Source organism: Podarcis pityusensis (assembly GCF_964106645.2).
Source record: "Podarcis pityusensis genome assembly, chromosome: 2".
Taxonomy (NCBI): Eukaryota; Metazoa; Chordata; class Lepidosauria; order Squamata; family Lacertidae; genus Podarcis; species Podarcis pityusensis.
This window is the reverse complement of record NC_138029.1, coordinates 86393634-86421589: the sequence shown is the minus strand read 5'-3', so window position 1 is coordinate 86421589 and position 27956 is coordinate 86393634. Positions and strand designations below refer to the sequence as shown.

The window sequence follows — 27956 nt, the reverse complement described above, 5'->3', positions numbered from 1 at the left end:
CAATACAAAATAATAGAACAGTTGTTATCTATTTAAAAACATGAAACAGCTAATTGTAGGCTTAGGAAGTTTTTAAAAAAAAACCTGTAAAGGGACTTTGGCATGCATTACCATAGCAACCACAATAAAGAAATCCTCCAGTGTTTATTAAACACGAAAAGCATAATAAAATAGAATTATTTGAATTCAACATTTTAAAAGGCTATCCATTCCACCCAGGGCACATTGATTTAAATCAGCAAGAGAAAAGCCCAGTTTAAATGACAGGTTTAAATCATGTTTCCACATAAAAATGAATGCTGTGTTTTCAGAACAAGGAAGCTTGCCGGCTGGTTGCTAGAAAAATTAAAACACATCCGGTTTGCAGCTAATTAAGGTCTTTATACTACCTAGAAGCACACTTCACACGCCTTTAGCAGTAAAGAATTATATCTGCTTGCAGGCAAGGGAGTCCTTGTGAAATTAATTTCTCTCCGTCTTTCAATCCCTCCGTACAAATGCAGAGTCACAAAGCAAATTACTAACTTGAAGACAAGCCAAAGGAGTATTTACTCAGCAAGGGTTTAGGATTTCCCTCCTCCCCTCAAACAAACCCTCAATGCCTCATGGCAAACTGTTTTTGAGACTGAAGGGAATTTCAAAACTCATTTCATAGAGATCCCGTGTTTGATTCCAGGCAACTTTGAGTAGGACTGGGAATGTCCCCTTCCTGAAACCCTGAGAAGTTGCTGCTAATCAATGTGGACAATATAATACTGAGCTCAATGTACCAATGGTCTGACTCAGTATGCAGCAGCTTGCTAAACAGGGTCTCCTTCTCGGTGGAGGCAGCAGTTCAAAGCATGCGGGTGAAATCAAGGTATCCTTTTGGTTTAGCTCAGGATTTCCCAAGCTTGGGTCTCCAGCTATCTTCAGACTGCAATTCCCATCATCCATGACGGATGATAGGAGTTGTAGTCCAAAAACAGCTGGAGACCCAGGTTTGGGAAATCCTGGTTTAGGTCAAGCCTAAAGCAAAACTTTGGATTTGGGACTTTGAGCCCAGAACTTTCCAAAAGCAGATATTGATTGTTGCTGCCTAGTAATTATCCCTACATGAAATGGGAAAAAATCCTGTCCTTTTGGTCAATCGTACATTTTTTAAATATAAATTTCTCCCATAATAAAAGACTGTTCTGTTGTATCATATATAATGGAACACCTGAGTGGTGCTGCCAGGAGCTTAAAAAATCGGGGGCATGGGCATATCACAACAGATTTAAATGAGTTTATTTAGATGTATAGCTACGGATTTAGAATATGTCCAAAGCAGCAAGCCAACTAATTTCCCATCTAAATCACCTTTGATAAATTCTTTAATTTGTATCCTTTCCCTAATCAGTTCCTTTTCAATTCAGCAGTGCCCAGCTAATTTTCCAACAGATCTTGTTTCAAATCAGTTCAGTGCCCCTCTTCAGGTGTCTGAATTCATTACCCCGAATCATATCTCAAAAAATTCACCTTGATTTATTCCACCAAATAATCTACCAAGTAGTTCAGATCACCTCCCAGTTCAATTTTCCCCAAATTGCCTGAGAAGCACTTAGGCAACTCAAAACTTGATTCGGGGCCCCCACTCAATGGGCACCTCCAAAAAGCACAATACTTTTTTCCAGCTCCAAACATGGTGCAGGGCAGAGATAATTCCTGGGATTGTGCTGCGGGTTCTATGGTGCTCCATGTGCTTCAGAAGCACAGCATGAAAACAAGTCCTAACCTTAGCCAGTGTGGTGTAGTGGTTAAGAGCAGTGGACTCGTAATCTGGTGAACCGGGTTCGCTTCCCCGCTCCTCCACATGCGGCTGCTGGGTGACCTTGGGCTAGTCACACTTCTCTGAAGTCTCTCAGCCCCACTCACCTCACAGAGTGCTTGTTGTGGGGGAGGAAGGGAAAGGAGATTGTTAGCCGCTTTGAGACTCCTTATGGTAGTGATAAAGCGGGATATCAAATCCAAACTCTTCTTCTTCTTATCGCTAGGACACTTGCAGCTTGCCAGGCTTGCAAGAGGGGATGGAAGGGCAGAATACTGGCTATGAGTGTGACAAGTGGGACTGTGGACCCCCAATTTACACCAAGCCCCGATTAATGCATTGTTTCTGGATGATGTAATGTCATCACAGCAACCTGCTGAGAGCTTGGATACCATTCCTGATAAAAACCTCCGAAGACTGGCATTTGCTCTGACCTGCCACTGAATTTCACACTCAGCAAATGTAATTCATGTGATTTATGGGGGTACGGTAATAGTCAAATCAATGGGTTCTATCTCAGTAAATGGCAGTGGCAACACTGTTTTATTCCAATAGTCATAGGATAGCAACAAAGAGCAAACCTGAAGGCTACAAAAAAAAAAAAAAGCCAAGATACATCTTGGAGCTACAAATAAAGGAGGTTCCATAACTTTATTAATAATTATAATATTTATAAAATTTACTTCCTTACAAATCATCCTTCAAAGTCAACAACTTAAATCAGGTGACTTAACAGCAAAATCCTATACCTGCCTACTCAGAAGTAAGGTAAGTGGGTGTAAGACTGCTACCTCAGTTATGCTGAACTACTTGCGGGGGGGGGGGGATCCTTATCACTTCTGCTCTTCTAAGACCTAGCCAGATAAAGGAAAAAACACAACAGTTCTTTGCTTTCCCTCAGAATCTGAGCATTTTGTTATTGATCAGGTTCTTCTTTAACTCTGGAGAAAACAAATAGTGCAAAAATGTAAGAACACATATACACAGCCTCTATCGTGAGAGAAAGGATACCTTAATTTATGTCAAAGTTCATTTATTTTACAGACAAAAATATACATTACTCTATTTTTAATCTCTGTTCCAACATCACATGGTTCATGCCGTGTGTACCCAGGGACACACAAACATTTGTCTGCTCATGGACAATACTGTGTGCTCAAAAGGGAGGCATATATATATATATATATATATATATATACACACACATATAGATCACAAGGCTTGTAAGGAGGCAGTTCCTTCACTTAGTGCAGATACTCCTCAGCAGCAAAGTACAATGCGGGTTGTACAGAGGAGGTGCTTAAAATGTCAGTGAAAAGGGGGCAGGGACCATTCTGTCATGGAAGATCTGATCACAGCTCACTGACTGGCCAGCATTTGATATAGATAGCTAATACAGTAAACACAGTAACTCCAATACAGCCTCATCCTGATTCACATCATCAAAGGAGCCCATGTTCAGGTGTTTTTTTAATTTGATGGACTAGGTGTACAGCACAATTTTTAAACGAAACTGTAGGGGATCCATGGAAATTACAAGACATGTTCATTTCCAAGGGTCCCTACTTTGGCTGGTTAGCAGTATTTAACCATCATTAGACAGCATCTATAATTCCAGCTGAGTAAATTTTTTTTTGGGGGGGGGGGGAGGGCAGCATTAATTGTATGACATCTTATATGACATCTTCGCCAGCATTTGCCCTGCAGCCAATTGGGATTGCCTTTCTCGCCTTTCACAGAAAGCAAAGAAGCTACAGCACCACCCAAGCATGTTATTTCGACAGATTGGATAACATTAAGGTCACATCACAGCTCCCACGACTGCCTCTTTGTCGAATTTGGGGCATTGTATGTTGGGGTATGACTAGCGCCATAAGCATTACGGAAGCCTAAACTACACAGTACATTTGTTACCTCCATGGTGAGATGTCTATGCAGCTAACAGCAGCAAGTCTGAATGAATGATTGTGTCATCAAATTCAAACAACACTCAGAAAAGGCTAACCTGGGCGGTAGACAAAAACTAAAGGCAAAGTGCAGGTCTCTACCACAACAATTCTTGATCTGCATTCACAACTCATCCAAAACAGAGATATAATTAAACATGTATTTCTTTAAAAGTAGTTTTGAAAGTCTTAAAAGTGAAGTCAAGGATCTTGTTGCCTTTTAAATCCTGATGTGGCTCGGCAGCAGAAAAATCACAAACAGCGCAAGTTTCAAGCCATGAGGAGGAAGGGATGTTTTATCAACAAGAAGAAAGCCGAGTCATTTTTCCTGCTTGCACCTCCATTCTAGAGAGGTTTACTTGAAAGCATGTCCTATTAATTCCAAAGCAACTTTCCTCCAAGGATGTGTGCTTAAATGCCTTGATCATCTGCACCTTGCACATTGGGTGCTAAAATTAATCCCAAAATGGTAGCAGCAAATGAAAGTAAAGAAACCTCATTTTTCAGGTGTTCTTGCTTTCTCAGCCTTAGAATTTGGGATTTTATTGACTGTAACTACATTTGCCTCCTGGATCAACCTCTGTTCAAGCAAATGTTCCAGCATTTTGCACAAGGGTAAGTGTCCCCATTTTTGCATTTAGTAATAAAAGCATGAAAATGAGAAAACATTGATTCCAATTTAAGCTATGCACACAAAATGTGTGTGCTTCAAAAGCAGTTTTTATCGTTTTCCAATTCTCCCATTTTGTCTTACAAGGTGAAGCCAACTTCTTGCATTAGAATGGGTCTGCCTCCTGCAAAGAACACCCTCACTATTCCTAATGATGAATAATCCAGGCATAGGCAAACTCAGCCCACCAGATGTTTTAGGACTACAACTCCCATCATCCCTAGCTAACAGGACCAGTGGTCAGGGATGATAGGAGTTGTAGTCCCAAAACATCTGGAGGGCCAAGTGTGCCTATGCCTGGGATAAACCTCTTTCACTGATCTCGGAAGACCCTGAAGATCAGCTACTACCACCGCTGTCAGGGGAATAGCCAGCTATGTCTTCGGCATGACATTCTCTTCAGTGCAGAAGAGATGAATGAACCTCATGCTAAGTTCAAGGAAGTATCACCTGGTCTTAAAGGTATACTGGACAGAGCTTGAATCGCAAGGCACAGAATCCAACAGCCCTCCTTCACACTGGACATCCAACCCTGTTTTCCACTTTGGTGCCATCCCAAGCATCACTCACAATTTCTCACACACAGACTACCAGATCATTTCCCATTCATCTTCTGCCTTGTCCTATCCCATGGACCAGTTTTTTGGAACTGCCCATTTGAACCACAGTTCTCAACACACCTCCTCCACTGCTCCTCAGGACCCATTTACTCTGGAGTTCTGCTACTATCACATAAGCAGATCCTCATTCTATAAGCTCTTTGCTTGGCTAAGTTTTCATTCTAAAAACTCAGACCATATACAGTGTATGTAACTCACAGCTCCTTCTCAGCCAGTCACAGTAGTTTAGTTGCACAGCAACAAGTTCCACCAAAGCATTTCCCAGCTGCCTACTTTCCTGCCCTCTTCTTCGAAAGTCAGCATATATATATATATATATTACAATGCACACACGCAAACACACACACACACAAGCGCACACTTGCTCCCAGATTCCCTGCGAAGAATTCTGGAAACATTTAGCAGTTCATTCTTAAGTGTTCTTTCTATCAGGAAGCCTGTGGAGTTCTCTCACCCTACAATTCCCACCAAACTGCAGCTGTTGAAGGCGTGGGGAGCAGTCCCACCTTCCTCTAGTTCCTCTAGTTCTCGGAAGCCAAAACATAAAATAAAAATAGAATGCAAAAAATGTATTATATAGCTATCTATATATAATGCTATACAAGAGCAGCCAAGGCTTCCTAGCTGCATGTGTGGCTTATCACCAAGAAAATGTTGCAGTCATGTCCAACCATGTGCACATGGAACGCTCAAGGACGCAAAGATTCAGCATTTAGAAACTGATCTGGTTTGTTCTCCTACAAAGGTAAGAGCTATTGTCCTGGGAAGACTGATTTTTATGCTCCGTTCAAGATTTAATTTTTTTTTTAAAAAAAAGGAAAAAAAACTTGAAGGAAAGAGAAGGCGACACACTGAAGCGCCCCAAAAGGGGAACTGGTGATGGAGCTGCAAGGCTGCAAGAGAGACCCATCTTTCCAAAGGATCGTCTTTAGGAATTGATGGCTTTCCAGCGGTCACTGTCAATGCTGTTGATGCTGCCCACGTGGTAAGGCATGGAAGCAATGTCATCCAAGTACGCTGCAGTGTCGATCTGAGTGCTGGAGTAAAAGCTGGAATCCAGGCCTTCTTTCTTGGCCACACCATAGGCATGCGGGAGGTGCACATCAACGTCCTCGGGCTCATCCACCTGGCATTTGTAGGAGAAGAGGATCTTTGGCTCGGACCTGGAAATTATTAAAGAGACAAGGGGAATTTTTTTTCAAAAGAGTTACTTTCTTGAAACACGGGAAGCTGCCTGATACCGAGTCAGAACACTGGTCCGTGTAGCTCAGTACTGTCTGCAGGGACTGGCATTCCATGTCAGCCACCTGAAACCACCTGTGTGCACAGGAGATGCTTTGCTCCAAGCACAACGCCCTCCATCCCATTTCCCAGTAAAGAAGGTTCAATTCAGAACATGGCTGTTCTTTTAGTTCAGGCTGTTCAGGCCGTGATCATCTGGAGGAAACCGGAACTAAACGTAGCCCAAGATATACTGTCATGTTTGTCTATGATTGGCCTTTACCTCTTCCCTTTGTTCTCTTACCCTATTCTGCACTGCCTGACCTTGGATTGAAGACTCTGTGGATTAAGACCCAACCTTTTGCTTTGCTTCATTCACAATGATGGGACTCAAAAGAAGAAAAGCAGGGCAAGTAAGAACAGCAAGAGCCACTGTGTTCAAAAATTAGCCATGACACCTAAATGGTTTTAGGAGGTGTGGAAGGTAGGTATGGGGGCTTGTGTGTGTGTGTGTGTGTGTGTGTGTGTGTCTCATTCATTATGTCTCTCATATATACAGTGCTTTTTTCTTTAAAAAATGTTTAGGGGTACTCTCATTTTGACTCAAGAAAATCACCATTTTATAGTTCAAATCGGGGGAAATAAATATAGTAAATGGACAAAAGTACAAAGATTCACAAAATGTTTAGGGGTATGCGTACCCCTGCATCTCCCCCAGAAAAAAGCACTGCGTATATATCTACACACACACACACACACACACACACGGTCAGTTCCATTTGGAATCAGTGATGAAGGAAGTTAGAAATAAACCAAGTCATTTTTGAGCATGCACAATTTGATATTGGCATTTGGGAGACTATTTGTTTACTGCTTGTTATAGCTTTGCTGCTTTTATATCAAATATAAAATGTGAGGTGGCTAGTTCCTCACAATTACGGTTGAAATCCATCTGAATTAATTGCAGCAACTGTTCCTCAATTAGAATGGGTATTTCCACTGCATGGCCACACGGTGGCACTCAAAGCTGAAAAAATTACGTAGTCAGAACAGTAAAAAGGGAAGTGGTTACTCAAAAGGAATGCAATTCCTGAGCTGCAAATTTAGGCCAGCCTCCCCCAACCTGGTGCCGTTCAGATGTTTTGAACTACAACCCCGTCAGCATGGTCAGGGAAGATGGGAACTGTAGTCCAATAACATCTGGATGGCAATAGGTTCAGGAAGGCTGGTTTACACGCTTTGCTCAACTGCTGGGCAATGTATTTAAGCCCCTTCTTAAAACTCAAGAGCATTAAAAGGTGGGGGGGACCTATCTACCTAATACAAGCTTGGCCTCCACAGCATTTCACATTAATCATTTTGTCACTAATCCAGAAAAAAACTCTAACAGTAGCTCAGAATTTAATGAGGCTTTGCGCAGATATTAGGAGTCTAATCTTCCTGAATCCCTGTGATGAAGTCAAATACCATCTTCATTTCACAGATGGAAGAACAAGAGTCACTGAATTGATTTAAAAAAACAAACAAATCATAACGAAGCACACAGAGAGAATGTGTGGAAGAGTTAGCCTCTTTGTAGGCCTCACCTGAGACCACCCACTTCTGAGTCTTTCCGGCCTAGATGTGAGGAGAACCAGCCTACTGCCTCGTCGCACTTTATACCATTTTATACTTTTGCTGCCGTTTTACTTCTATTTTAATTATGTTATTAATCCTGAAGGTCACCCTGGGCATTTTTGTTGTGGTTACTTACTGTTTATTTAAAGGCTGATGTTTGTTTTGCTATAAAATAATTGCATTAATATCCCAGTGGGAGGCAAGTATTGTGCTTCAAGTGACCTTTGCTTGCAACGCCTACATGATTTAAAGCTCTGAAATGCTCTCCATAGGGAGGCCCGCCTAGCACTTATATTGATGTTCTTTCAACGCCAGGCCCTTTTGTTTTCTCACACTTCTTAACTTAAATAGTCTCAATCTGCTGTTATAGAATTGTTGCTCTTGTCTATCTTAAAACTTTTTCTTATTATTGTTGTTGTAAAATGCCCTGGGACTGTGCTGCAGGCCACAACCTTGGATGCTCACCCAAAGAAACTTTTCAGGAACGCCACATAAATGAGTGGAGCAAAGAAGCTGAAATAGAGGAAGGTGGTGGCATCGACACAGCTGTCAAGACAGAAGAGAAAGACACAAGTCATTTGGAATCTGTTCCTGGCCAATTCAGATGTTTTTGGACTACAGTTTCTTATCATCATTATTATATACTAATAATATGTATTATATAATAAATATAATTATATAATAATTATTAATACATTTTCTACACTGCTTAATATATACAGTCGTACCTTGGTTGTCGAATGGAATCCATTCCAGAAGTCTGTTCAACTTCTGAAAATGTTCAACGACCAAGGAGCGGTTTCCGATTGGCTGCAGGAGCTTCCTGCACTCAATTGGAAGCCGTGGAAGCCGCGTTGGATATTCGGCTTCCAAAAAACGTTTGCAAACGAAAACACTCAATTCAGGGTCTGCGGCGTTTGGGAGCCAAAACAGACGAGTACCAAGGCATTCGACAACCAAGGTACGACTGTATCTATATTTACTAGAATGTAACGCAGACCTTTCTTGGCCAAATTACATTGCGAAAATTAGATTTGATGCGCACTAGATTTGATGGCGCCAGCAAATAATTTGTTGGTTTCATTTTTAAAATTGAGGTGCACGTTAGATTCAATGGTGCATTAGATTCACACAAATACACTGAATAATCACTCTAAGCAGTGTACAGAAAACTAAAAACAAATGTTACAAAAATGCAGAATAAAATCATTAATGCAGACTTACTAATAAGCATATATAGATACGTTCCTTCTCATTCTGACACATATCCTCACTCCACACCTCTCAGTCTACTGGCTCTTACCCAGGACTCCCCCCATCCTCCCTGGTTCTCACCCAGGGCCCAAACAAACTCACAGACCATCCCCAAAATCTCACAACAAAGAGGGTTCCTGGAACCTGCTAACAACACCTTAGTCTCTCACTCCAGGGGCTCATCCAGACTTCCTTTTGCACTGTGTTTCTCAGCACAGGTCTGTGCTTTAAGGCATCGTGTCTGAGTGCTTTTTCTTTCTGCCCTTTTATGAGCCTTTTTTTCTTTCCATCCTTTGGACCCCCTGGGAAGTACTTTCCCCTGAAAACCTGCTTTTTTCTGCCCAGCCTTAGCACCAATGAATTAAGCTTCCTCAAGCTGCCCACATCTGTATCCCCATTCAGCTGCTCTTCACACACCCGGTTCCCAGCTACAGCAGGTTTGGACTGGTGAACATCCCAGGGGGTCCAAAGAAGGGAAAGGCAAACTCCAGCCCTCCAGATGTTTGGGACTACAACTCCCATCATCCCTAGCTAACAGGACCAGTGGTCAGGAATGATGGGAATTGCAGTCCCAAACATCGGGTGGGGGGCGGAGTTTGCCTATGCCTGGTCCAAAGGATGGCAGACAGGACACTCCGTCCATTTGCACTTCTTTCCTTGGTCTCTGCACACCTCTTCTCTTCCAGCTGCTTTACTGTCCAATGGCATTTATAACCCATGCAGCTGTGTCCCTTGGTGGGAAGGCACCAAGGTTGACAGAACTTCCTTCTATACAAGGACCCATAGTTATCATTCTCAAAAGGGAACAGGGAAAGTTAGAATGTACTCACCACCAGTGGTGACTCCCACCAAGAAAAGCAGTTCCCTACCCCACCCCAAAAGCTGTTCCTCCCTGGAGTAGAAGGCCCAGCTTCGCCAAGCAGAATGCTACTCTGAGCAACTGTGTCCTACTGACTCCTTTAAAAAGAAAAGGATCAAAAGCAGGGAAAGAGATGCAGGCAATAAGGACTAAGAGTTGGACCAGAACAACCATTCCCAATTCGCTAAGCAGAATGCATCCCCTCCCTGCTGCCTTCCCCACTGGAGAGGGGAAATGTCAGGAGATAGGCACTGAGTCTGTATTTCTCAAGGAGTAATGAGATCACCAGTCTCAGGTGGAATATCCAGAAAGGCATCTGGAGGCAGATGTGGTATAATGGATGGAAACACAGCATGATGGGTGCAGTGGAGCTGCAAATTCAGCAGCCGTCAACAGCAGTACCCCTTAGCAAGTTTGCTTTGGTCCAAATGCGTTGGAAGCTCTTTGTGCTTCCTTCTCAAAGGACTCGGTGACAGCACCAGGAAGAAGTTGAGCAGAGCTATCCAGCCACAGGGATACGTACCATAGTCCTTCTATGATACCCGCACAGAGCAGACCACTACCAATGCCCTGCACCAGGTTCAGCACAGCAAGAATCCCAGCATAGATGTAGAAACTCTTCCTTGCTGAAAAAGAGAGGCAAAGACACTGGGGTCAAATGTAATCACAGGTACTTCCTACACTACAAACCATTTGGTGGAAAAGCCACTTTGGAGACCCGGAAAAAAACAGTATTACAGGGAGAAGAAAGATGCTCGAGAGCTACTTATTGCAGAACAGTCTCCAGCGATGGCCTTCCACCTAGCCGTTATGTAACTTAAGCAAACCCTCCACTCTCCCTTCTTCCTAACAGGTGCCTCTTACAGGGGTGGGGAACCTTTTCCAGGCTGAGGGCCAAATTTCCTTCTGCACAACTTTCCAGGTGCAGGCGGAACTAGAGGAAAAAGCAACTAATGTACGGTAAATCTCCCATAGGCCAGTTTCTAGACACACCGTCACACGTCCCTCTGTCTCCTATACAGGCATTATCAGAATTCAAGGGCACATTCCAACCAGGCAAAAACAAGGAGGTGCAAAGCAGGGCTGGTGAAAGGTGTGCTTGGAGGGTGGGCGTGGCCAGAGAAGAATCCTGAGGGCCAGAGAGAGAAGCCTGGAGGGCCACATTTGGCCCCTAGGCATGAGTTTCCCCACCCCAGTCATAAGCTGTTGAATTCACTCCCACTATACATAGAGAGGGTCACCAACCTGGATGACTTTGAAAAGGGGACTGGACAAATTCATGGAGGATATGGCTATCCATGGCTATGTCAGGCTATGGCTACGTTGCAGATCCACTCTTGGAGGCAGCATGCCTCTGAATAGGGAGAGAGGAGTTGCACTTGCTGCCCTCTCAGGGGCAATTGGCTGTTGGCCATCAATTGCTACCTCTTTGTGGGAATGAATTCCACAGCTTAACTATGCGAAGAAGGACTTTCTTTTGTCTATCTGGAATATTCCAAGTGGCTTGGCTTTTAATGCCTGTGAGAAAATTGTATTAGTTTGAAAGGGAGAGGCGAGTCACTTACAAGGCAGGGAAATACGATCTTTCAAGGGAGTTTTGGGAAGCATCACCACCATTGAATAAACCTGTTAAGGAAGAAAGCAGCAGGTGAGTTATAGGGCCAGAGGTTGCTGAGGGCAGGTGGTGGAAAATAGTAACAATCCTGGCTTTTGTTGCTGTGTTTAGAAGATGCCAGGAAGCACATTGAAATGAAGAGAATGGAAAATCATCAAGGAAGAACCGCCAGTGTTTTAAACTCACGGTATTCAGATCAAGCAAGACGGATATTTATCACACTTACCAGAAAGAAGAAACAGGAGCTTGCAAGCCAAAAGTGCCTTCCTCCATGACCATAGATATTGAAGTCTTCTGCAGAGAGCCTGGCATCAGGATAACTGATCTCTAGAGTTCCCTGAAAGATTGGTGAGGAACAGTGCAAGAGGGTCATCAGGGTATGAACTGCTTACAATGGTGCCTTTGTTTCCTGCATGAGAAGCTGAGGAAAAGGCACTCGGTCTCACTTGGAAACCAGCCCTTTCCATCGTTACACAACAAGATCCCCTATCCAGTCCATAAACTGTGATTTAGCAGAGGATAACAAATTGCCCTAAGTGCAGGAGGAAAGATGTGCCAGATGGTCTCGGGATTTAGCTCTGAGCCTGAGAGTGGAGGCAGGTTACAAAAAAATGGCACCTTTCCTCCTCTCCCGGCCTCCTGCCAACCTACTGGTGCTATCCCTATCCCTCCCCACATGCTTAATACCTGACCTAAAACTTCTGCCAACTACCCTCCTGATCTACATGGTTCCTCCCATATCCCAATGCACTACACTTCCAACAGCAGCCCGTTATGTCCAAAGGCATAGCTGAGAGATCAGCAACCTTTGGTGCCTCCTTTCCTTGAGTTTTTCTACCTCAAATGACTATTATAAGAACTTGTAACTAAGAACTTGTACTTGAGTTTGCTTATTTCCTCATCCCTCCCAACCCATTTTCCTTTTGTGTTGTGCCTTTTCAGATTGTAAGTCTGAGGGAAGGGACTGTCTTCACAAGCTGCTCTAGGAGCCTTTTTTGCCTGAAGAGCAGGATTAAAACCATCCGAAGTGTAAATAAATACATAACAAAACTCACATGCAGTACCTATAAGTTCACTGCATCTGATTTTTTTAAGAAGATGCCTGAAGAGTGGACAATGATGTCCCTGTTTAATACTGGGGCTTCCCAAACCAAAAGAAGGCATAATGCTACCACTATAGAAAAGGAGAACACGCTTAAACAAATGCTGCACTGTTCAGAGTGAGTTACTACACTGAGCTGTTAAAAGTAACTCAGAACCTCTTGAGGAGCAGCTGCTTTCAGTTCAGGAGGAAACAGTTGAATTGAATTTGCCTTACTCTGTGCAACTGTCCTGTTTCACCAACACTTACCTGGGTGACAGAGTAGGCCAATGACAGCACCGTGGTGATAGCCAATACCCGCTTAACACTGGATTTGCTCTCCAAACGACCTGAATGGGGTGGGAAACATACCAGGGGTCATTTCTTTGACAAGTGAAAATGGCTGGTCTTCTGTCAGGTGACTAAAGGCTAGAAATATACTTGCCTGCTCCTGACCAACCTATGCATGCTCGGGAATGCCGTTAGGAGTTAACCAGCATAAAAGACCCATCATGCAACAGGCCATGCGCATCTAAGATTCTGCTGTCAGTAACCTGAGATTATTGATGTCAGACCAGACATCTTGGTTGAAAATCTGATGCACTGACTCAAGACCTCATATAGGGGTCTCGCCTATGTTCGAGGTCCTGCCTAATGCCATTCCTGTCCAAGTTGCGACAGACTAACAAAGCCAAATTTCTTTTAAGAGAAAGGCAAAACCTCTCGACTGAGGTTGCAGTTGAGAGTAAAACTCTTGTCCTGAGAACTAGAAACCACTTAAAATATGCTGCACCGTAGGAAGGTGGGCTGGGAAGCTTAAAGAAAGAAATAGTCCCAGTCTGAGAAACAGTGGCAGCTTTGCATGCAGAAGATTCTCAGTATATCCAGGGAGGACTATGAGAGCATCATGAAGGAAGGGTAGGATTTTAGTAGAATAAAATACAGTGGAGGAGAATTCACTGAATTATTTAATAGATTTGTTTGTTTTAAAAGTCATGAAATGGGACACATGCACACAAAAATACAGAGGAGTTGTGTCCACTGGTGAGAGCTATTATTGAATAGATGCTTACAAGCACCTGCTTCATGGGTGCTGGGAAAATGAGATACCTCCATCACAGAAAGGCTGCCTTGAGGAAATGCAACTGAATCCTATGCAACAAATGGGTAACAACTGCACCTTTAACACTGGAAAGTGGGTTGGAAATGCCATTATTAATTATTATTATTATTATTATTATTATTATTATTATTATTAATGTATCAAGCTTCCTTTCTTCACTCAGACAAAAGTATCCTACTGCGTACACAGTGAAAGCAGATGGAGGGTGTAAATAAGGGGCCTACAACAAATGCAAGCTTTCGCCTCCAGCACGAGCATTACATGTATCTGGCTGAAGTCCTATTTGTGCTTGGTAAGATTTGCTCTTTTCTACCGAGAGCAGGGCACATTCACCACGCTCCAATGGTCTTGTCAAGGAAAAAGGTTAAGTGCACCAAGCAACGCTAAGGAGGAATCCTTACCAAATGCAAGGCCCAGAATCACCATGCTCAGCTCAATAGCCAGAAGGAAGAATCTTGTGATTTCCCACAGGATCTAGAGAAGACAGTACATGCCACAAAATCAAGATCAAGGAGCAAACGGAATAGGTCCTAAAAGAGAAGCTTGCCCAAAGGTTTTCCTCCCATCGTTCCTTCCATCCATGAAAATAAAATAAAAAATACCATCCTGACATCTCCCTCACTGGCTAATGCAGGGTGCTCACTTGAATTTACAGAATTAGTTGCATCTCAGGCTACGAGTCTTACACAACTGTTTGTTCGTTTGGCATTGTGCACAAAATCTCAACTATCTTGTTACTTCATCGCAGGGGGTTTCATCCTTCAATTCCGTTCCAATCATCTTGTTTCCTCTGTTGTTCCAATCCAGAGCCCAATTGACCTCACTCCAAAACCATGCTGGCTTAAAGAGCTGTAGATTACAACTACTGTCTGCCCCCCGTTTGTCAATATTGACCCTTGGCAAAGCCTATCTCAAGTGTTCTGATTGGTCCAAATGCTTAGTGCTCTTTTGGACACCAAATCTAACCCAGATGCATAAGGTGTACTTAAGTGGCACAGGTAATGTCTCCTTGCAACCAGGTGCACAGCACAATCCCCTGGCATAAGAAAGCACCATGGGAGATAGGCCTCAAGTTACTTGTCAACAGCAAATACTCATCTTGGCATCAAAACATCTAGTTAAGGGCCATCATTCTTTTGGCGATTGACTCTGCTGTTCTTCATTTGCCTAAATGAAGAGCCACATTGTTTTATACAAATCCTGAGACTGGCTGTCTCGATGTAAATGCAACCAAATACGGCTTGCAAAAAAGAAAGAAATGCAAAACTGAAAAACAATTAGACAATAAAAACATTTGTTTGAGTAGGATTAGAGACTAGAAAGGAATTTAGCATTGAGCCAAGCAAAGCATGGGAGGATGGCAGGGCCAAAAGTCAATACTGTTCAAAGAGTTAAAAGGGAACCACACCCTCCAATCTACCAGACAGCCAGGTGCAAAATAGTGGTTCAGGTGAGGGTGGGGAGGAAGCAGCCAAGGTACATTTAGAATGAAGGAAGAGGATGTCTCTGAGCACATGCTTGGTCCAAGATTTTGTTCTCAGGGACTGAACTGAGCTCACAGTCCTTCCACCCAAAACTCCACTTCTGGTTTTCTCCTCAAGATTTCTTTGTTGAGCAGCCTAAGTTTGGGGGTGAGGAGGGGAGAGATAGAAGAAGCCTTTTCCTTGTTGCTATTGTTGAACAACTGGGGCATCAGAAACCCGTGCTGATCTACCACAAAACCCCAAAATATGGGGAGGAGTCCAGGGGGTTGCACAAGCAGACCTTGTTCCATGCACACGTACCCCAGTTAGCGGTACAATGAATTCCACACATTATTGTAGCTGATGACTAAATGGAGCTCAAATCTTTTTGCATTCCTGCCCCAGAAAAGGTGAAGAAGGGGCCTAAGCCACCATCGCCTCTGGTATCAAACTCACCTTGTCAGTAACCGTAGCGGCAGTGGAAGCGCTGACTGTCATGGAGACAACTGCTCGAGCAATCCCAACCACAGCTACCACAAACACCTAGAAGACAATGGCAATTGTTACAAGTTAAGGCAGAAGAGAAAATGCATGATGGGCTTCAGGGATGGGAGACCAATCAACAAGGTCCCCCTTTAACATTTTATTTTGTTTTTGTAACAGGATGAGTTACAGAGGAACAGAAGAAAAAGAGGGGGAAATAGTTTTCCCTCTTTTTAAGGCAGAGAAGGAACAAGAAACTTCAGCCAGGTCACCTCAGCAAAGAAATGCTACAGAATTTGCCATGCAAGACCCACCTCAGAAATGGGGAACCTGAGGCCCTCCAGATGTTACTGCACAGCCAGTAATCAGGGGTGATGTGAGTTGGAAGTCTGGCAACATCTGGACTAAAGGTTTTCAAGGCTTGAAATATTGATCCTTATTAGCTCCTCCATTCTCTGATTTTAGTATCATAATCACTTCATATTCTATTGGTGCCTGCCTGGTGCACGTAGAATTTTAAATAAACAGGCAGCCAACACCACAGGATATCAATTAAGGAGCCTCAGATCTGGGAAAGACTCCACAATTCATTTGCTGAAGCAGCGGCAGCAAGGGGGTGGGGGTGGGGAACACAGTAAAAAATGCTTAAGGCAGGAAATCAGCTCAGAAGATTCTGAAATATAAAGTCTTTCAAAATCCTTGGCACAGGAACATTAGGGATACTGTACACAGTTTCCAGTTCTAGCTGGAAAAGATGCAAAACATGTCAATACACTAACTGGTTATCCTACCTCAAATGAAGCAGAGTTGAATTCCCTATCTTTAGCATATTTTGTTTAAAATAAATGACCTACAAGGAGCTACAGTAATTTTTGCCAGCATTTGTTCAGCTCAGTGCTACATGCAATGTACATTGCTACAACCCTACCACTACTGGCCACAAAACTTGCCTTTTGAAACGCTAAACTTCATTTAGCAACAACACTTCAGCCCCTTCAGGAACTATTGATTTTTGTTTTGTTTGAAGTGTGCCATATTCAGAAGCCTCCTTATGACTGATATTAAGAACACAAATATTCATTGTCTCCCTTTTCCAGAGGTCACACATATTCTAATCTGCTACATGCTGGGCTCTATACAGCTGACATATATTAATCCCACTGACAGATGCTGTAAGAAGACCGGGACCAGAAGGCCGGAGTAAACAGGACTTCAGATGCCACACTCAACAACACTACACAATGATTTCAGCAAGACTGAACCAGGTTTTAGCACCACCTTGCAGATATCCTCTTAGCCTGTCGAGAAAAGTGAATGAGCATTTGCAGTACTGTATTTGTTTGTGGATGTCCTGCATTGTAGCAGCCCTCTGGGACAGTTCCCTGTGCATCCTGTTACCACCCTCCTATGCTGCATCTGTAAAATATATCTACTTCCTCTCCATGATAAAGCTCCTGAAATAACCAGTTTCTTTCCTGCCTTCATAAATATTATTAACGTGCTTGGGAACTAAGCAGTGCTATTGCCACTGCACTTTGCACCAACCCCAATATGGCAGGAGCCGCCACTTACAACAGAACAAAAAACAAACATTGATTCATTACATTATTCCCTCAAGCGTGCCCTGTGGAACGCAATGCATCCAGAATTGCTATTTGCATAGTGGAAGGCCTCAAATGTAAGATGCACATGCACACCTCAGCCTAACATTGTAGGACTTGTTACACTGCAGGCAGAAAGATTTTATCCCCTGCTGCTTCAAACATTTCAGCCCTCAGGGGAAGGGAATGGGTTTCTGTAAAAGCAATGACCACTGTACACGCTTTCAATATGTGCACGATCACGAACATCACCGCAACCCAGAAGGGGCTGGAAAAGGGGGTGGGGCAGGGGTGGAATGGGGCAGGGTTATGCTCGCTCTGCCGACACACACAGGGGTCAGGAACGTAATCCCCATGGGAAATGCTTGTTGCCTGTAGTTATAAATGAGACCAGGGCAACATTCACATGGGCACTAGAAGGGCCAAACCCATGCATGGGATGATAGACTGTACGCCTGAGAAACCAATGTCACCGTTTGGCTAAAGCAAAGAGCTTCTTGAGAGCAATGACTCTCTGCAGGAGAAAGGGCTCTTACAGCAGACTCAAACATCTGCCACTGGTGCTGGGCATGGTCTGGGAGCATATCAGGCTTCATTTGGAGTCTGTCAAGTTCACAGCTGTGACGTCCCCGAAGACCTCATCCACCAACCTCGCTCGGCTTGTTCATGTCAGCCGCCTCGGCCTCAAGGGGAAAAACTTGTTTCTGGAGAGCCAGGAACTCCCTGCACTGAGGCTATACCAATGACTTCTGCGCAACAGACAGTCATACATCTGACAATGCAATACACAAGAAAGCCTGCACAGGACATAACATCTTTTTTAGAAAAAAACAACAACAACCCCACAACGTCCAACTTCCTCTATTGCCGGCATTGGCTGCACTCTGCACCCATCTCCTGCTCCCAGCCTGAGAGTCAGCCCAGGCTGAGTCACCCATTGGCAGAAATCATGGCACCACCATGTGCTGCCCAGGGCTGCTGCCACAATCCTCCGCCTCCTGGGAACAATTCCCTTCCTTCCTCACTCCTTTCAGAAGAAGCCCTTTTGCTCATGCAGTAACTGAGAAGAGGCAATGAAAGTGGAAGTGGGTGCAAATGACAGCACAGCGGAGATTTAAAAAACAAGCAGAGGTTTTTATTTATAAAAACAACAACAACCACCCACAATGCACACACACACTAGGCTGGAGGAGGCAATCTCCACAAATATACTGATAATCAGCTGACTTAAGGGATAAGGAGACACTCTTCTCCTCACACATCTTTTTCAGAACTCCTTACAACTATTGTTTATAAATGGCTTCAAGTCTGCCCCGCCCCCAAACGAAGTAATTATGAAAATACAATGAAATTGCACAAGTAAATGATTTTTTTTTTTTAAGAAAAAAGTCTAACCACTGCTAGATCCTGACCTAGAACCCTTCCTTTAACTTTGTCTCTAATCCTCTTTCAAATACATTTCTGTGGACAACTGTTGCATTGGGGGTTGGGGGTGGGCTCGGACTGCTGTCAATGAGTGGCTCAGGGTGGGCTAAGCTGTTGGGAAGGAGGGCGGACTTTAGCGGCAGCAGAGACAGAAGCAGCAACTACCCCTCACTCCACCCTAAGGAGAGGATTCATTTGAACACATGCCTGATTCTAAAACACAGTGATGCAGTTTAAATGGAGAGAGGTGCTTGTATTGTGGAAGCACCCCTGATGCACAGATTTCCCCCGGGGTGTCATTAGTGAACATGCCGCTAGGTTCTTGAGCTTAAGGGAGGCAGGACCACGTGGGCCAATTTCCCACTGGCCTGCTTTTAAAAAAACTAAAACAGAATGACCTGTACTCACCAGTATGTAAAAGGTGGTGAAGATGGGACTGGAGGTGGCATGGATTTTGGCCTTGGCAGAGGGCAGCTTCCAGAGGAGAAACGCAAAGAAAAGCACATTGGGAACCAGCAGCAGAAGGTCCCAGTAACGGACCCTAGAAATAAGGCACAAAAGATAAAACAGTTTTTAAAATGCAGGAAGTGGAGGAAGGAGGAGAAGAGGAAGAGGAAGGAGAACAAAAGCCACACACACCTACACAAAACAGCATCTCACCTGGATGTCCCAATGTCTTCATACAACAACAACAAGCACTTGTGTGGCACAGTAATGTTGACGTCAGCCCGTGCAGTTGTCAGGGGTGCAGAAGTTACATTATCCAACGCCGCCACTAATGTGGTAGAAGGTGGATAGGTGGCATTGTCGTATGTAGAGAACCTCACTAGAGGTGTCACTATAGAAGACATCCTGCCACAGCTCTGGGGGGAAAGAAAGTGAGAGAAAAGGGCAGCATCATCATTAGGAAATAGATACACACACATCAAAAGGGCACTCTTCATGAGGAAACTCACACCTAGAATGCCTCTTGCCTATTCCAATACTCTATTATTGAAGTAAATCCTCATTTTGGGTCCCAGAAACTAGGGGAGAAGGCACCATTTATTACCTAATTGTGCTCCTTTTCCTGTAGTAAATCAAGTTTGCAGTTTGGCTTTATTTTAGATTTAGCTTTGTCCTTAGCTGCTCAAGTAGGAAGTAGCAGCAACACCAAGTACTTTACACACACAAATGGAGGCCAAGAGCCTCAAAGTTATCACCCAGACCCGTAACCTCTTGGGACAGACTATTACAAAGCATTCTATGTGGCCCTACCATTGGAAGTGTATTCAGAAACTTCAGATGCTGAGGAAGGCTGCCTCCTCTGCTTTTATTAGTTCTTTTATTACGACAAAAAACTTTCAGCTGATCATTTCCCATTATAAGCACACAGTACTAAATAGTTAGGAAGGTAGAAACATATGAGAAACTTGCTTATATAAAGTCCATCTATGGGTCCAGCTAGCTCAGAATTTCCTACACTGGCAGAAAGTGGAACCTGGGACCTTCTGCATGCATAGAAGGTTATCAGAGTTTTACTGGAAGCTTCTAGGTGTGTTGGCCAGGGTTTTCTCCCTGTGTACACCCAATTATCACTTCTGCAAAACATGACACACCACAAGTTAGAACATATTATCATGCCGCTCATCTATTACACGTGAAGTTCTGGCTTTCTAGGCTCTAAAAATTTGTCACCAAGAATGCTCTATAAAGCCACCACAGAATGCATTTGTTGAAGGCCCACAGTGCTAGAATGCAGCCAAGTAGCATCGGAAATGCCTTCAGGGGTTTTTTAGCTTAATAGCTAATTATCTCCCCATCTCCTGCCAAAATAAAGTCACCACCAGACAGCTCTGAAGCAGGTGCTCTAGATTTGCTTCAGGAGCTGTGTGCTTCAGCATGGTCAACAGCCAAGGATGATGAAAACCGTAGTTCAGCATCATCCTGAGGACCAAAGGTTCTCCACCCATGCCTTCGGAGCAAAGCCTTTTAAAGTGTTTCAATGCATTCAAAGCATAGAAACCAAAAGACTTTAAACAACATGTGTCAATATAAATTTACATGAGAATTCAGTGACTGGAGGCCAAAAGACCTAATTCACCCTCCTAAGGAATGTTTCCTGGTCACCCATATTGGCAAACTAGACAAAAGAGAGGAAGGCAAAAGGACTGACATCTGTGGTAAAAGTGTTTGCCAGCAGGGCACTTTTGGGGCCTCCACTCCTACTACTAAAAAGGGGGTGGGGTGAGGGGAGGGGAGGTGTTTCAATCCATAGTTGTAAGACCCAACATGCACATTATTAGAAAAGCCAAAGTAAAATAAAGTTTACATAGTACTAAATAATTATTGTGTATAATAGTGCACTCTCTCTTTAAGACAGAAAACATTTGCACAATGTTTTCTAATAAACAACACATTGCTTGTGTATTCTTAAGACAAGTTTTATCCGTTTTAATAAAGCACCAAAAATAATGATTATGCCTTTACAGATGTCATGCGAATTTAAATATATTTCATTCATTAATGGGAAAATACATTTCCTTTGCCCAGAAGTGATAGTATTTTACTTAAAGTGTATAATTATATCCGTCCTCTTTTAAATTATGAAGGGGAAAAAGGCTCCCATTCAAAATCTTGGTAGGAAGTAACCTAAACAATGGCCAATCATTACCTCACATAATCGACTGACCACAACTGGTGCTCTTTCCAGGCTGTAAATATTTAACATACTGCTAGACAATGTGTAGGCCACACTTAAACCTATAGGCACATGTAACACTAATTTTTTTTTCTACATAGAAAGGGCTGTAGCTCAGGGATAGAGCACATGCTTGGCATGCTGACTGTCCCCGGTTCAGTCCCCAACATCTCCAGTTAGCGCAGGGAAATATTTCTGCCTGGAGAACCACTGCAAATCAGTGTTCGCCAACCTCATGTCAGTGTTTTGGACTACAACTCCCATCAGCCAACCTGGTGTCAACGACAACACTGAGCTAGGTGGGCCAGTGGCCTGACACAGCACCCTTAGTTAAGACATAAATATCACAGCTTTGTGGCATGTGCAGTGACTATTGTTTTCCATATGGATGTGTGTGTGTGTGTGTGTGTGTGTGTGTAGTACACACACAGAGAGAGAGCTTCCCTACCCCCTAAAAATATGTTTAGGGGTACTCTCATTTTCCTACTCGTATTGAAATACTGCCCCTCCATGAGGCCAAACTTAGATTCACAAAATGTTTAGGGGTATGCGTACCCCTGCATACCCCCAGAAATAAGCACTGTGTGTGCATGTGTGTGTCTTATTGATCCTGGCTTGTTTCAAATGTAGGGGCCAGTTCCCTGGTTTGGACAAAACAGGAAACTATGGTCAATTTGAGACTTCCTGACCTCTCACAATGCACCAATAAGAAAAGAGGTGCACAAAGAAGAATTGCACAAGCACCAAGTCTCGTGCATATCTGAGCTTATTAAATCTAGATATGTGTGTTCATACTGGGCTACCTAGTATAAGGCAACTTGTATGTGCTCAAGACTGTGCTGTAAGTGAAGGGAAAAGCCAAGCCTTGAGCAGATACAGCTGTGGTAGAATACAGCATCTCTGGCTGAACAAACACACAGAAGCCTTACCCAAGAGAACCACTCCTCTTGCAATCGGCTCCTTTAGACAAATAAACTTTGTCCTGTGTCTGGAGTTCACACCGCAGCCCTTGTAGGGACAAAGACTGAAGGACACTCCTCAAGCACATTATAACAATAAGCCATGTAGGACCAAACAGCACATGCAAGCTTGTTTTTTAGAGTGAAAAGAAACACTGGAGTTGAAAATCAGAAACAAAAGGAGTAAGTTTTAACTATGTTTTTCAGTTACATCTATATGAAATACAGTGATTATGCATGTGGCACGTGTTAATTTCAATTAGAGCTAGACTCTAATGTTTGTACATTTGTTTTTATGGTAAAATTGACTCCTTATAAGGCAGCCTGGGAGGCTGCTGGAAAGCAGGGTACAACCTCCTGGCATCAATAAATACAGATTATAATAGCCCTCTCATCCTGGGACCCTCCAGAACTCCCATCAACCCTGACAATTGCCTATGTTGGCTGGACTAGTGGGAGTTATAGCCCCAAACATCTGGAAGATACCAGGTTGCAGAAGGCTGAACTAGAATGCTGGCTTGTATGTTTTTTTATAAAGAGATACAGGGAGAGAATTGCTTCTCTGTCCAAGACTAGTACTGCATATCTGTTGCAAACTATGACCTTTTGCACTAGGCATCATGTAATAAATCTGCAAAATACTTCCTCAATCCCTGTTGAACTCAATAGGACCTAATTATGTATATGGGATTTTATTGTTAAAGGGTGTCACATATTGCAGGCTAGGCTTCTACCAACAACGTTAATTTCTCTCTCCTCCCTGTCAACCATTTTTCTTAAAAAAAATTAAAAATCAAGGCTTGAATGAAGTTCTATAAAATTTGAAAGCTAGCTTAGAGCTTTTTGATGTTTTGGTTGATCCTAATGAAAGGTATTATACCGTAAACACACCTAGATCAACAAGTTGCTTGGGTTCCCTGCATACATCCTTCAGCAGTATTTCCAAGGTATCTCCTTTATTCTACGCATCCATTATATCCTTTGCCCTATAAATGACACATGCACTTTAATCAAAACAAATGAGAGCTTCCACAGCTAGCTTCCAGGAATGCAGGAACCTGAACTCAAGCCTAGTTGAAATTAATCTAATCTGCTCTATAAACTCTTATCCCATCTCAGTTCATAGATGCTGTATATTTCAAAAAACGAGCTGTAACCGCTTGTCAAAACACAGCACTCTGCACATGCTCAGTACCGTTGTCACAATTGTACTTCACATGCTCCACAGCTAAGCCCCGGCCCACAAATCAGATTCCATATCCACCATCTGACAAAAACTGGATCCTAAAGAGTTTACAAAATATTCAAAAGCTAATCTAATCCTTGCAGAGTCTATTAGAATTTGAGTCTTGGAATGCTGGGAAATATTTCATTCTCTATACTTCCATGGTTGGAGTAATTTAAATTACAGAGTTAACAGAGTTCAGTTTCCTGGACTGAAAAACTTATTCTGAGAAACACAACAATTCTTTGTTTTAAGAGACCGCATTTTTCACTAACTTATCAGCACTCTCCAGATATATATATAGAGAGAGGGGGGGGGAGGCCTTTTATCCAGCCAAGACATTCTTGCCCCACCCTCTCATATTTACTTTCTCATTTTACCCAAGGACAAGCTTGTGAGAGTAGGGTTTTCAACGGCACTACAATAAAACATCTGTTCAGTTCATTTATGCCACTAGAACCTTAAATTTGGGGCAAGATTTTATGGGCTGTAAAAAGAAGCAGCAATGGACAAGCAGTATGTTTCATCTTCCCACCCCAACATTACCATGACAGTGACCTTTAACTGGACTCACTTCATATCTTCTCTTAGCCCAGTAACTCCTGTACTACATTGCCCTCCCAAGCACATACAGGGACAGCAAATATATGTATGAAAAGGTAGTAGTGTAAGCTGTTAGGCCGCTGAAAGTCTTAAGCTTTTTCTTTCTTTTTTTGTAAACAACACAAAACTAGAAGTCAAGGGATCTAATTCAGCTGTTGATAATATGAACATACACAGTACTCAGAAGACATATTGGGATCCATAATACATGCTTTTAGGATTGTAGCCTTTGGGAATTTTGATATACCATTTTAGTAGTACTGTAGCATTTAGGCACTTTAAGACTGATTGTAAGCACACTTGCTCAGTCAGAACACAATTCTAGCTGAGCCAACAGGGTACTTATTTCAAAGTATATGCATTTAAGAACTGGATCAGTGTGCATATTCTATTGTCTGTCAGGGAAATCAGGCAGGCACCAACATTATGTGCGGCTTTTGCAAAAACTCATTCTGAATATACCAGGTCACATTCTCCAGCTGCAAAATCCACAAAGTAAAATGCAGCGTGCATAGCTCTCAAGCTTGTCACATATGCTACGTGTTGGCAAACAACTTGTCATGCCTTAAAGCCTCAGCTTTATCTCCTCCAAGAGACACATGCCAAGCACCCTCTTGAGCAATAACTTGCTTAGAGGATTTGCCTTAATAATTACGAATACCTTTAGCTTGATTACAATGAAACCAGCACCATGAAACACTCGCAGTCAACAACATAATCATGGCATATGTCATGTTACGAGCTCTCTCTCTCTAACAGAGGTGTCATTATCACTGAACTTCTTGTCACACAGGACACCAGGAAGCGAGCTTTAAACCAGTCAGGGTAACAACATTTGGTCTGGACAGGTCAGAGTTGACTCTGCCATTAGAGGCCCTGTACCCTACCACTTTAAGCAGGCATGGCTCCCCACCCCCCTTGCAAAAAATAATAATCCTGGGAGCTGTAGTTTGTTAAGAGTGCTGAGAGTTGTTAGGAGACAACTATTTTCCTCACAGAACTACAATTATCAGAGTAGTTTAGCAGTCAATTCCTCTTCCTATGGAACTCTGAGAATTATAGCTCTGTGAAGGGAAGTGTTCTCCTAACCACTCTTGGCACCCTTAACTACAATTCCAAGGATTCTTTGGAACTTAAGCACTGACTGTTTAAAGTGGTATGATATTGTGTTAATTGTATAGTGCAAATGGGGTCAGAGTGAGACAGCCATTTCGGATGGCAAATGCTTGGGGACAGGGAACAGTAGCAAAGCATTTGGAGGACATAGCTGTGCGCACTATGCAGCCTACCCTGACGCTCTGAGCTAGGCTGCAGGCCTCAGGTGTACAGCAGGATGTTGTTACATCAACAATTTTGGAGTACAATTCAACTGTCAGTACACTGGAATGTAGAAAGTGGGGTATTATGTTGTACGGTTACACCCAAGATAAGCAGGTAATAAAGTTCTTTATTTTACAGAGGTTGAGTTGTGGAATTTATTGCTTGGGATGACACTGTGCATAATTTGACATTGCTGCTTGGTAGATATTAATTATGTTCATTCCGTATTATATACTACTGCGTATGATTACTATGCATTGCTTATTATTATGAATTGTATTTATATAGCCGTTTACATTTTTTGCATGGATATTATGCTATGCATTCTTTTTTATATTCTGTGCTGAAAACTTCCCTGTGGTCTTTGACAAAGTGCATTATATAAATTTTAATGATCTTCATCACATCATCCTGTTCTTCAGGAAGCAACATGTCTTGGGTCAATTTCGGTTCAGTCTCTCAAATCGCCTCTGCACACTTCATAACCCAACCTTAGCTACAAATTCAGTCTTGGTTAAATCATATAAGGTCCTGTGTCTAGTACAGAGCCAATAAGAAAAGGCCCAGAAAGCACTCATTACCTTGGAAAATGAAGACTGTGTCCCAAGAAACAGGAAGAGGGGAGGAAATGCGTATGTGCACACATGCGAGAGAAAAAGTGTGTCATTTCAGCCACAGATACAATGATACCAATATGCAGCAGGAGTTGAAAGTAGGAACACATCGGTTCAAAAGCTAAGGGCAACTTTGGATCTGTGACTGACAGTCCTTGCAATGTCAGAGGTCTGAACTGCACATCATTATGCTGGTTTACTTATAGATTTTAACCACACAGTCTTTATCATCATAAATCATCATGCTAACAACGGTGTCTCTATCTCCCTTATTTAAAGACATGCTCTGCATGCACTCATACACCACTGAACTTTCCAAAAGGCTCACTTCCGAAATACACAGGCAAGCTGCTCAGTGGTTATATTGTTAACACTTGATTATTAGGTGTTTATACAAGAAGCCGTTAACAGAAAACCCATGAAGTGAACAATCAGGATTTACTATACACACAAGCTACCAGAAGTTACCAGTTATAAAACAGTTGAGTAGTCAGTAGTCACAGAGGGCGATAGGAGTTTTCTAACAGGGAATAGGCACCAAGCAAACAAGCTCGGAGGATGCTGGAAGCGGCAGCCTTCCCCTTTATGTCCGAGGCCCACGCCTGACAGCAAAGGGGCCTTGGGCTGAGTGGTGGAAACAAACCCTCCGTGCCGTCGCCCTCTTTAAGGAAAGAGAGCACGCGCGCACCCCGATACCATTAGGAAAAGGAAACTACCATATAGATCAAAACCAACGACAGGGGAAACTACAGTATTCAGAGAAAGGAGGAAGAGGAGAGCTGAATCCTGAAGAACGATCCTGCGACTTAATGTTTTAAGAGGCAAACAAACATCTGCCCATCCCATTAGTTTGGGAAAGGGGGGAGGAGGAGGATGCATTTAAGGATCCCACATTTGACACAGAAGTGGGACTGCGTGCCAGGGAATGGTGGCTACTAGATCGAGGGGAGGGGAAGACACGGCATCTTAAAACGGGGCAGCAGAAAAAGGAGCCGCGATGTTTCGCTTTGCAGTGCCAGGAGGACAGCAACTGGAGACTCGCGCCAATGGAGCCTGGCCATCACTAATAACCGTGCCCGGGTGATCCCCACTCTCCCATATGGGACCACCGGGGATGCTCTTCGGAAGGCGGTGGGGGAGATTCCTCCTACCTTCTCTGTCTCCTTCTCTTCCCCCTTCTCTCCAGCCGCTCGCTGCCCGCCGCCTCCTGGTTACACCCGCCCGCTGGCAGAGGGAAGAAGAGGAGGAGGCCTCTCCCGCTTTCCCTCGCGCCGGTGGCTCATTCCCGGGACTTCGGCCCGACAGTCCCCGAAGCCACCGAGATCCTGTTCCAGGTCCAAAAAAGGGGAGGAGGCTGCCTGCGTGTAGAGGGCGGGCGGCGGGGGGGGGGGACGTCGCTAGCGCACCGTGCGAAGCTACAGCCGCAAAACGCCAAACCCGTCACTTCCCCGCGCTCTGCGGCGTCGCGGGGAGCCTTGCAGCCCGCCCGGATTTAGCAGCCTCTTCCAGCCGAAGGGGCGAAGGCGAACAGTTCCCTGCGGGAGAGGAAAAGGCAAATAAACTCTTCGGCCGTCACTTCGCGGGGGAGAATTGAGCGTCGTTCCCTAAGCCTCATGGCCTTCAGCCAATCGCGAAGCGCCTAAGTAAAGAAGCAGTGCTCAAAAGCGAAACAAAAGGGCCGAAGGAGCCAATGAGCAAAGCGGAGGGGCGGGGGCAGAGGGCAGGACGCGAAAGGTCTTAAAGGAGCATAGTGCTTGACAGCTAAGCAGCGAGGAGGCGCGGGGTGGG

At 43.6% G+C, this 27956-nt stretch overlaps 1 protein-coding gene and 1 long non-coding RNA gene across 2 annotated transcripts; one reads left to right on the top strand and one right to left on the bottom strand.

Moving 5' to 3' along the window:
* Window positions 1–3: 3 nt before the first annotated feature.
* LOC308471469 lies at window positions 4–5830 on the top strand. Its single transcript, XR_013982978.1, has 2 exons — window positions 4–785; window positions 835–5830. It is a non-coding gene; the product is annotated as an uncharacterized lncRNA (long non-coding RNA).
* TPRA1 (transmembrane protein adipocyte associated 1) lies at window positions 2984–27956 on the bottom strand. Its single transcript, XM_080995463.1, has 11 exons — window positions 27320–27956; window positions 19428–19630; window positions 19176–19308; window positions 15715–15801; window positions 14197–14269; window positions 12943–13022; window positions 11818–11928; window positions 11542–11602; window positions 10500–10602; window positions 8329–8409; window positions 2984–6188 (listed from the first exon to the last, which is right to left on the bottom strand). The coding sequence occupies exons 2-11, from the start codon at window positions 19616–19618 to the stop codon at window positions 5954–5956; spliced, it is 1155 nt and encodes a 384-aa protein (XP_080851589.1). The 5' UTR covers window positions 19619–19630; window positions 27320–27956; the 3' UTR covers window positions 2984–5953.

Bases quoted from the DNA above. Each gene is read 5' to 3' on its own strand.
- TPRA1 (XM_080995463.1), bottom strand. From the start codon at position 19,618: ATGTCTTCTATAGTGACACCTCTAGTGAGGTTCTCTACATACGACAAT. The intron at 14,270-15,714 runs GTGAGTTTGATA...TGTCTTCTCTAG, and splicing joins CCGCTACGGTTACTGACAAG to ATCCTGTGGGAAATCACAAG. The intron at 6,189-8,328 runs GTGAGCATCCAA...AATAATTTCCAG, and splicing joins TTCCTGAAAAGTTTCTTTGG to GTCCGAGCCAAAGATCCTCT.